Source organism: Aedes aegypti, chromosome 2, assembly GCF_002204515.2.
Source record: "Aedes aegypti strain LVP_AGWG chromosome 2, AaegL5.0 Primary Assembly, whole genome shotgun sequence".
Taxonomy (NCBI): Eukaryota; Metazoa; Arthropoda; class Insecta; order Diptera; family Culicidae; genus Aedes; species Aedes aegypti.
In genome coordinates, this window is record NC_035108.1 from 344,932,710 (window position 1) to 344,944,548 (window position 11,839).

Genomic DNA, 11,839 nt, shown 5'->3' on the forward strand with positions numbered 1-11,839 from the left:
TACTTACGATTTTGTTGACGGAGAGGAGATTCACGGACAGCTGTGGAATGTAGTGGACATCGCTCACGGATATTTCACTTCCTTGGTCCTTGCAGACGGGCTTGAGAGCAGCGGTTCCTGTTCCCTCGATCTTCATAGCGGCCTTGTTCGCGGCCACCACAGTGCCACTGGACGGCTTCACGTTCTGCAACAGAGCCTTGCTTCGTGTCATGTGAGTCGTGGCTCCAGAATCGAAGTACCAGTCAGCATCACTGGCGGCTTCGAACGTAGACAGGACGGTGCAGAAAGCGTCTCCTTTTTTCGTGCTTCTGCAGTCCTTCGCAATGTGCCCGTAGTTGTGACACTTCCTACATTTCGGTCCCTTCGATGATGTGGATTGCTTCGATTGATTTCCACGGTTGTGGTTGCTATCGTTGCCGTGGCTGGGGTTACCATGGTTACGTTTACCCTTCGACAACAACGCCGCATCAGCCGATGGAATTTGCACCTCTTGAAGCAGCTTCGTCTTTATCGCGTCGCCGGTGATTCTGATTCCAGAATTTTCCAGGGCCATGATCATTGGCCTGTATTCCTCCGGCAGACCGCAAAGCAGCAGGGCACCAATCCACTCCTCCGAAATGTTGAATCCGATTCCGTTGAGTTGATGGGCCGTGGAAATTATCCGATTTACGTATTCGGACATGGACGAACAGCTCATCAGATCGGTTTTCACCAGCTTGTGAAGGAGACCGATCCGCCTGGTTAGGCCGGAATCTTCGAACGCCCGCTCCAGGTTTCCCCACACTTCCTGTGCCGTTTTCGCCTCCTTTACGTGAACATAATTCACCGGTTCGAGGAGAAGAATTACCTTGGCTCTTGCTTTCCGGTCCTTCGCAGGTTCCACGGCTTCGTACGTTCCGTCCTCTCTCAGCGCAGGCTTGACGGCTTCCCAGAGATCTTCCAGCTCGAGGTACGTTTGAACGGCAAACTTCCACGTAGCCCAGTTCTCTCGTCCGGATAACCGCTCGATTCCTGGCAGACTTGAAATCCCTTGCACGGAACTGCCGCTTGATCCTGCTTGACTTCCGGAATTCATCTTGAATTTTCAGAGCTTCGGCTTGAAAACGATAGGCCCATAACCTATTGTATCTTCAGATAAGAAAGAAAACGACTTGTTCATTTAACGTGTGAACAGAAAGTGAAAAATTTATTTAAACCAAAGTCATGGCTTACTTATATCTAACATCCCTGCCTAAAACAGACAATGAACAGATCTCTTTCGATCAAGAAGGTCTTCTTCTACTTGTTCTTGGCATTACGTCCTCACTGGGATAGAGTCTCAACTTAGTGTTCTTATGAGCACTTCCACAGTTATTTAAAGAAAGCCAACCTTGCCAAAGATGTCATTTTCGCATTCGTAAATCGTGTGACAGGTACAATGATACTCTATGCACAGAGAGGTCAAGAAAATATCCATGACGAAAAGATCACCGATCGAGAATCGAGCCCAGACATCTTCAGCATGGCTTTGCTTTGTAGCCGCGGACTCTAACCACTTGGCTAAGGAAGGCCCTCAAGAGGGTCTACAATCGGCTAATTTCGTAATTTCAATCCGAAAAATTCGAAGTCCATTGATTATCTCTTGCTTATTCGTTGTAAAACAAAAGGGACAACTCTTGGGCCACTGCACACTAACAAGAATCAAATGGAAATAAAAAAGAACAATGCTTGGTTGAACATAGAAAATGGTCCAAAAATTTTAACTCATCAAATCAGTGTTTGGATTTTTATCCGAATAAGCCGATCGAACCATAGCCCTCCCTTTGGTTATGCGACCTTACCGCGATGAGAGGGCATAATCCATTAGCCCATTAGATGAAAACCAAAGCCGTAACATGTAGTGGTGGTATCACATTTTAGAATTTTTGCTTAAAGCCGCGTCACAATTTATATGTACGCACTATACTGCCCATAACTGCATATTTGTAACATTCGACAAAAGTAGGCATTGAGTAAATGGAACACCAACTGTGCATTTTATAGCAGTATGGAAAGAAACTAAAATTTCAAAAAATTACCAGGAACTCAAAAGTGATTATTTGAGGCTGAAAATGTGTACAGCTCATGTCGTATATTGGGTGAATAGTCAGAAAATAATTCAGATAGAAATTTCTTTGCTACTACATTAAGCGGCTCGTGCACAATCTCAATGTGACTGTTATGCGATTACAGTTACCAATGTGACAAAACAACTTGGTATTTTTTTCGAATTTTTTAGAACAAAATCACAGATTTTAATAAGTTGATCGAAAGTATGCATCATTTGATGACTCTTCACGGTATTAACTCTAAATTGTCAAAAATGTCGAATGTGACTGATATGCAGTTATGGGCAGTATATATACGCACTAATATCTCGGATGTGATCCAACGGACATTCTGCGTCGTTGTTAGCATTTCAAATAGGGGCCGTCCATAAATGACGTAGCATTTTTTCACTGATTTTTTGCGATTATTATACAAATACAATAATCTCTATTTGATATCTTACACAACCACCGAGTAATTAACAAAATTTAATGATAGGGCAATTTTGTTAACACTCGCATCTATTATCGTCATTAATGTTCAGGCTATTCCATCAAGAGCATCGATATATCAAAACAAATGATGAGTTGATTGGGTGGAGATCTCCTGCAACATTGAAGGCATAATTCACGTAATAAATATCTTGCTTTAAATGTAATGTTTGCCAAGAAGAGCATATTTTAATATGGATATGAAAATGTGGATAAAACTAAAACGGCTGACTTTATGTCATGTTAACAAATGGCAAAAAATATGTACTGCAAGTAGTTAGAGCATTGATTTTTATTCAATTCATTAAACTTATTTTGTTTATTTATAAATTTATTAATTTAGACGCGAATATAATATAATATTCATACAATTATTTAAAGCTTCAAAACATCTGTTTGATTGCATTTATCAAGAAAATCTAAAGTTTCATAGATATTTTTTCAATCTTGTCATATGAATGTTTTGAAGCTTAATCATAATTTCATAACCCAAGTTTATAAGTAAAAAAAAGAAGTTTCATTAAAAATAATTGTATGCATTTTTTTTCAGCGCCTTTCTTTTACGGACTTGATTCAAAATGCTACGTCCACTAGCTAGGACCCCTCCCTCCCTCTCGTCACACTTCGTCACAAATTCGTGAAGACCCCCCTCCCCCCTAAAAAGCTACGTCATTTATGGACGACCCCTTTAATTAGTCTATTCGAAGTGGACATCAATTCTATTGGCGAGGATCAGTTTGCATTTTTCTAACCAATGATCCGTAGCCACTCTTACTGTTAGCTAGCTTGATACATCGTTATCATATACGACGTAGGGAATATTACTCTGAGGAAAATGACTAGTAGATTCACTGAGTAGAAATAAGTGGCGACAATCTTATTTTAAATATGGGTTTTACATTGCCTAATACCTAATAATAGGAATACCTCTTTTATAACAATGGTATAAATATTCTGATTCCAGCATTTTTGCAAAATTTACAAGTAGAAAGTAGGCATTGTGAAGCATTGCATTTGCCACCGAAAAGTGAATCTTGTAGGAGACTGTTATACAACTCTAAGGTAACTTAACGCTTAATTATTCACTATAAAAATGACTATGGAAAGTAAGACGCTGAGATTGATCATTAGGGTACACTTGCTAGTTTCGAGAAATTGAAACAGACAAGGAAAGTGACTCATTTCTTTAAGGATATATGAACGTAATGACCAATAAATACTTTCAATAACAAAAACGAAATGAACTAGAACTACTACTAAACAACCTAATTTTGTTAAGACTTGACGTCAATTGACATTCAAGACTCTAATCTTACGTAAAAGCCAGCAGTAATCAGAATAGCATGACTAAAAAACTTAAACAACCAATTATTTTAAATCATTCCGACAGTATTAGTATTTAGACTAGAGTACACTACTACACAACTATTTCAAAAAATTCTGATGGAGCTGCTGATTTTCACAATGCTTCCTTTTCTCAGAAGCAAGGGAATATCGGTATTTTTCAAAAACTATCACGTCACAGTACTAATAAAAAACAGTGTTCATGTGGGCACCATAGCCTAGTCCGTCTGATTATTGGTCCAGGTAGAGGGGAAACTTGGCAAAAGCCAGACCGAGGGTTCAGCCTTCACAAGTTAAGCTGTCAGGCAGCTCCAACTAAATATCACAAAAAAAAAGCCGATCGAACCATATTCGGAGGGTGTAACAGTTCGCGAACCATAACAGTTCGTAGCACATCGCATTCGGAGAGGCCTATGATTGTAAACATTCACTCTCTCGTTTGGTACGTGGCACGGGAGCGTTCAAGAGCAGCAACTTTTACAGACTGCAACAGTATCGAGCTATTCGGGTGATTTATGTTTTGCATAAAATTGGTAATAACTTTCATATTTTCGGGTAATGCAGCCTGTAACAACCTAATTATAATCTATTGGACAATTGAACACCCCTTCGGTTGCAAACATAGCACAGAAAATAAAACAAAATCGCCTCTGAATGCAGGCGGATAAATTGGCTGAAATTATGGCTCGTGTGTCAATGATCGTTGAATTTTCCTAAGCCTGCATCAAATCGAATCAGATGAATACTAAGTAATAGTATAAAATATGGTTTTATATTCATCATATCAATCCCATAGTCAACTAACTGTTTCAATTATTCATAAGTAAAACTCTATTGATAAACAACCAATTTATTGCTGTATACGTTTGAAACGCAAATGTGAAATGCGGGAACACCAAGCGCGCCATTACACCATGCTAAGGCCAATGAAAGTTTGCGAAATTGTTCGATTTTGTCCTGTTGATATAGAGAGCTCCGTTCATTGGCCGTTTTCAGCAGGAGGCCAATGCATGATTTGGAAAAAAGCTATTATTGGTTGTTTTGAAAATCTGGTTTATAACAGTAAGTTTTATGATTATGTTGACAATTAGTTGGGAGATGCTATTGAATCATTATTATTATTATATTTAAGAGGTTTAAAATTTAATAAACTCATTCACCTCTGATGAGAAGAGATGCTATCGAACTACTATCTGGATAACCTTATTGACCCAGTTTTTGCTAGATTCAGTAAACATGAAATGTACAGATCGTGGATTACTTAACATAGGCAATCAATCGCCCAATCTTCATGGTATCTACCAGAGATTAAATGTTACACATAACGCTCTACTCGAATAGAATCAGTCACGAATTGACGAATTGGCATGTATCAGAGAGGAATCGTTATCTGATCATCGCTACATCTTCTTTGAACATTCAAATGTAACTGGGCAGACTTTGCGTTTTAGAAATCCCCGGTCAACAAACTGGGAACTCTACATAGAATGGGTTGCGATCAAATTCTATGGCTATTCTCTGTCCATTGAAAAAAAATCAAGTGACTTGGTGACGTCGTTGATACTACAACATCCTATATTATGGAAGCTTTTGAAGAAGCATGTCCTCTGCGGTCGTGGAGACTACAAGAGGGACCCCATGGTGGGATTCCGATCTGACTAAACTCAGGAAACAATGCAGAAGAAGTTGGAACAGACGCCGATCGGCTGAATCAGAGTCGTTCAAGTCGGCTCGCAAGGCTTACAAGAAGGCTCTTTGTTCTACTCAACGATCCGGCTGGAAAATCTTTGTATAAATGTTTCCAGTTTGAGTAGAGATAGTCGGCTGAAAAAAATCCTTGCAAAATCTAAGGATTTCCAACTGAACGAAATTCGTTTACCTTATGGTGACTTTACTTCTTCTTCCCGGATGTGTGGACGTAGCATCTACGGATGAAGATGAACCAAATGTCTTTTCATGTACACTGAGGCAAAATATCTTAGGTTTTCCATAAATCATGAGTTTGAACCAGTGAAAATATGGTTTCATTGAACGCTTAAAAATTTTACATATGGGATCAAAGTACCGATTTAGACCCGACGGGTGAAAGTTTGTGTCGTGGTCGGAAACGCAACGTGAAGATTGTACTTCGTCTCGTAAGTGTGGCGATTGTCATGCAATTGAACCGAGATGAAATCGGTGCAGCAGAAATGAGTGGTACAGCGGGGATTCGCTGGTTGGAAAACGACTGCCTTCCATCTAGCGAATCCGACCCGTTAGCTGGAACGACTGACAGCTGGTGCAAATGCTCCACACTAACGCATCTGGAGAGCAATTCGTCACGAAACGGACATATACAAACGCATTTGTTCTATATACGGAGACTTCAATGCGACTGTACTCAGACGTCAAAGTCAGTTTGACATTTTTTGTTGACATTTGAGTGCTTTTTAGTTGGAATATTTTTCAACCAGCGAACATCCAACCATCGAGTCATTTCATGTAGCGGACCCCCAACGAGCGAATCCCCACTGTACTACAGTGATATCTATGAACTCTTTATAAATCAAGGGTTGAAATAATTTTTGCTAGCTCAACTCTTCCGCTTTCGAAGTTGGGTACAAGTTAAGCGGAATCTAGTCAAATGTACAGAACATGTCAATTTTTGAGCATGCCTGGAGTAGCAGGCTAATGTTATCATTGATTGAAAATTCAAATTACGTTATTATCATTACGTTCGATTCAGAATTTCATTAAATGACTTCAAGTATAATTCTTCAATCCGACGTATTTGCAAAAATAAACAGACCGAGGTTTGCTTTGCATGGGCTTGAAAAACGCATAATCTACATATTGAGCCAACAAAAGTATTCCTAAAACCATTTTTCAATTTTTTGAAATAAATTTCAATTCTGCCCTATGTGCACTTTACTCAGTGTTTTTAATTCGGCTACATACACCATGTGTTTGTAAAGCGACTCAACTGTCAACATTTTCATGCTAGCACATACACCGTACATATGCTCATAGTAAAGTGACCTATATGCCGAATCAAAACATAAAATTTGAATCAGCAGATACGTCATACCGTTTCCGAATCACTAAACATGTTGGAAATCGAGAAATTCGGATTTCTACAATTGTAGCTAGCTGACGCGTCGGCAAACTAATGTGGAACATCATCAGTATTCGGTTCTCGAATCCATCCAAATGTTAGATACGTCGATTTGAAAAATTATGCTTGACTTATAAAAACCAGTAACAAAATCCTTTGCCAAAATCATAAGTAAAACTTTCAAATTTCAACAATAAACGTTGTAACGCCAAACCATAATTATTCCTTAAGAAATTTTCAAGTTTTTTTACCTGAGTGTAGTTATGAGACTCTGGCTTCGGCTAGCAGTATCGTACCTACTGAATCGATTCAATGGGCACTCAATAGTTTTGCTCTTTTCAAATCTCCAGGAGCAGATAGGAATTATCCTGTTCTGCTCCAGAAGGGATTTGAATTTATCAAACATTTTTTGAAAAAGCTACATGTAAGCCGTTTTGCTACCGGGTATATTCCCAGATCCTGGTGTGAGATTACTGTTAAGTTTATCCCGAGAGGAGGACCAATATGGCCTTTCGATTAACCCGAATAAATTGTTCTTTTTATGGAAAGAAGAAACCGCGATGGAATTCGACCTTTACGTCTTTTTGGCTGTTAGATTAATGTGATTGATCAGGTCAAGTATGTCGATTCCAAACTTTCCTGGAGGTGATTTTAGAGAAAAAACAAAACTTGCATGGCCTTCGGTCAATGCCGGCGAACCTTTGGTAAAACTTGAGGTCTCAAACCCAACTATATCAAGCGGATTTACACACCTGTTGTTCGACCAAGGCTGTCTTATGTGGCGGCAAAAGGGCGATGTGAGAACAATCAAATTGGGCCATCTCCAAAGGATGTGCTTGATGGCGATGTCTGGTGCGTTCTCTACAAACCTTGCGGTACCGCTCGAGGCCCTTTATTGACGTTGTGCCACTACACATACATCTTAAAAAAGAAACACTTTCTTGCTCTTACCGTTTGTGGGTACTGGAAAAAAAATACGGTAAATCGTAGATGTACACACACTCCGTTGCTTGGGACAATATTGTCCTTGCTCCAAGTGATCTCAAAATTGCTTGAAACTTTCCTTACAGGACATTTACCACACAATTCCCTTCACTGGAAGAGTGGACGTCTGGCTATTTGGAAAGAAGTATATCAAACAATATAGTATGTTACACTGATGGCTCTCTTCTTGAAGGTAGAGCTGGTGTTGGTGTGTTCTCGTGAGTTAAGGCTAAATCAGTTTTATCCATTTGGTAGAAACTGCACCGTTTTTCAGGCGGGAATATTTGCTCCTACGTGTGGAGTGCAATCAACACTTCAACAGCGCGTAATGGTAAAGTTATTTACTTCTGTTCAGATAGTCAGGCTGCTATGAAAGCTCTTGCTTCGGCCAACTCAAGATCGAGCTCAAATAGAGGAACTGAATTCAGCTAACTCTGTAAACCTGGGTACCTGACCATTTCTCCATCGATGGAAATTAATTGGCTGATGAGCTAGCTCGCGATGGAGCATCGCATGACTTCATTGGCCCTGAGCCAGCTATTCAAATTTCAAAGTGCTGGGTGAAGCTTCAGATCAATTCTTGGGCGGCTACTCAGCACAAGCAATATTGGAATAGTTTGGAGTCGTATCGTCAAAAAAAATTGCACATTTCTGAGCCATCCCAAAAAGTGGAAATTCAAAGTAGAATTGCAATCTCTTGGTCAGAGCGTTAACTAGCCACTGCCGACTCAACTATCGCATGGCAAATATTCAGCGTGCTGACTCATGTGTGTGTGTGTGATAGTTATGATTCCGATTATGGAATTTCTTATCACCTGATATGTAACTATCCATTTTTGGCACAAATGCGATTCCAATTACTTGGTAAACACTTATTAGGCGGAGCTGATTTCAGAAGCCTGAATCTTCATGAAATTCTGTTATTCTTAACCCGCTGTGGTAATGAGCTATAGGCTCTCTTTACGTTCATGCGTTTTGCAGTGCCCTTTTAGGGCGCTGTTTGAACCCACTGTGGTATGAAGCTACATGCTCTCATTTCGCATATGCGATTGTCCCTCTTCAAGAGACCCCACTCCTATTTTCTCCCATCTTTCTCTTCCCTCAAAGGCTCAAGTATGGCGATAACACAAATCTCCTAACTGGTGGGGAACGTGCCTTTGGAGTCGGCCTTTTGATACCAAGTGTAGCAAATTGTGAAGTCTCGCGTAACAGTTCTAAAGGGCCAATGATCATTTGTAAACAAATCGGGTTTTGATACCATTCGATAGCATCTCCCAACATCCACAAACTATGCAAACATTGTCAACATAATCATAAAACTTACCGTTATAAACTCGGTTATCTAAACGGCCAATAACCGCTTTTTTCCAAATCATTCATTGGCCCCCACTCGAAAAGGCCAATGATTGGTTCTCGCTCCATCAAGAGGGCCTACAATCGGAAAATTTCGCAAACTGTCATTGGCCTTAGCATGGTGAGAGGCCAATGACTCTCTCTTGCTCATTCATTGAAAACCGAAAAGGCCTAGCCTTGGGCCAAGCACGCTAATAAAAATCTTTTTTGGCCAATAAAAAAGGCCCATGCCTTGATGAAAATCGAAAATGGGCCAAGCATTTAAACTTATCATTTTTTCCACATTTTTGTCAGTTTTCAGAATAAAATCAATTATTAGCGTGTAGTAATAGTAAATCGTCACTCAACTAGCAAGAAATCACATTGATTGAATTGAATACTGAAAAATAGGAATTGAAAATGTGCTGATAATATTCAAATCGAATTTTCTCAGAGTCAACGATCTGAGGATTGGCCCTTTTGAATTGTTACGCGAGAAGTATAAACAAGTACATACAAGTTTTATTAGGTAGTATGTTACTATAAAATAAACAGTTTCCAGGAATCTGATGGAAAATTTGATAATGTTTGCGTGGAGCCAATCACTGTGTAAAACTTGCATTTACTTAATAAAATTTAAATATGTTTCGTAATCAACATGTCAATTGTTTAAAGAGCCACAACTCGGTTCCGGTGAAATATAGAAATGTGGCGTTTTCAGGATAAGACCGTATTTGCGACAAATTCCCTGATTAGCAAAAATAAGACATGGAGCCTTTTAAAAATATGTTATTTTTTTAACTTTCATGTATATTTTTGAATGATTATTATGTAAGAATCGGATATTCTATACTGCAGAAAACCAATTTGTTTACATTTTGGACTTGATGCTAATTTTATTGTTTGCCTTAATTAAAATGTTTCTCTCAATCACTTTTGTTTGACGAAATTATTAGCCAAGAGAGGATCGTTGAAGAGAAATCAATGAAGCAATAGTATCAAAATAAAAAATCAAATAACTGAAACGTCTCGAAAATATCCTATCAAAAAATTGGACAAAATTAAACCACCCACCGCTATTTCAACGAAAAGGAATCAATTTTTTTATCGGTGCATCAACCCCCCTTCCGAAACAAATACAATTCGGATCGATAGACGTGGTCTGGTGCTGTCTGGTGGCCATGATGATTCCTATCCCATTACCTCTTCTCTTACCGTCTATGGAAAATCCTTCGCAGACGAACGACCGCGACACGAAAGCGCACATTCGCATTATTAGATGATGTTAGTCAGGGTCACTTTTCTGAGGCGATGTAGGTTGTTTTGTTACACACTTCCGCCAACGATGAACCAATGCGCTGATTATAAAATGATTTTTTTTTCTGTTTGATTTAGCACACGCACATACGTCATGATTTTGATTGTTAGCAGCGAACGAATCAAATGAAACACATAGAAATTGACGATGAAGCGCACTATGAATGACAAAAAGAAATGCAATGATTTTGCTCCACACACAGACATGACGAATCGACGTTCCGATAAGCAGCGATTTGATTAGCTTATAACTATCTATTCCTCTTCACCGGAAATTATCTCACCTGTGCTAATTGCCGACTATTCGAGGCAAAGTTCTTCTTGTTCAAGTTCGAAACCAGGTAACTGATCTGGGTTAGGGCGTATGAGCAGGGCTCTTGGTTCATACTTCCATCCAAAGGGGCTCACGAGCGCTTCCAACGCTTCCGCGGTTGAAGCCCTCTACGATTATTGCCACCAACTTGTCTGGATTAATCCCACTGGAAGAAAACGGCCACGGCAACGATGGCGATAAGAATTCCCGATTCTGATGCTCTTCGATTGTTTTGTTCTGCTGGTGTAATAATATCGGATAGCACCGGCTATCTCTCTGAATGACGTTCGATTTCTTCTCACTTGCGAGAGCGCTAGTCTTCACAAACCACTGCTGAGTTGATGATGATGACCAATGATAACTACGACCACGACGACGACGGGGACAGAGGAAGAAAATTTTGCTCGAGGGAGGAAATTTTTCGATTGCACTTTTGCGGTCCTGGGCCCACATTGGGGCAGAATTTTCGATGACCACCAGTGGCAGTGCACTCTCGGGAACACTTTACGACCGGAAACGAGCGGAACCAAGCGGATTTACGAACGGAAAATTCACTAAATTTACACGCGCGAACTGATTTGCGACCACTTCCTCGTAATAGACGACGAACATTGTGCTGGATGACACTTGGCGACTGGCGAGATCTGAGTTTTCACTTTTCGTCATCGCAATGATGACAGCCCAGGATGGAGTGAAAAGCGAACAGTTTGGGGTGCGTTCGGAGGTGCGATGAGAACAAATTTTGTTGGAATGATTGGGAGTAGTCAGGGGAAATATTATAATACAGTGAAACATCCATGAGACGATATTGAAGAGACCATTGACTCATGGAAATATCCAGTCATGGAACAGAAATCCTTTGGAGAGCTGTTTTGAGGGACCATCATAGTAACCATG

General features: G+C 39.9%; 1 protein-coding gene across 1 annotated transcript in view; it reads right to left on the bottom strand.

The window, feature by feature from the left end:
• The window catches only part of LOC5569047 (CCR4-NOT transcription complex subunit 1), a 49,141-nt gene extending 37,574 nt beyond the window's left edge, over positions 1-11,567 (bottom strand). The window contains exon 1 of the mRNA XM_021846157.1: positions 10,914-11,567. Coding sequence (XP_021701849.1) covers positions 10,914-11,015 — 102 coding nt within the window. The 5' untranslated portion in view covers positions 11,016-11,567. The remainder of the gene's footprint in view (positions 1-10,913) is intronic.
• Positions 11,568-11,839: the final 272 nt, after the last annotated feature.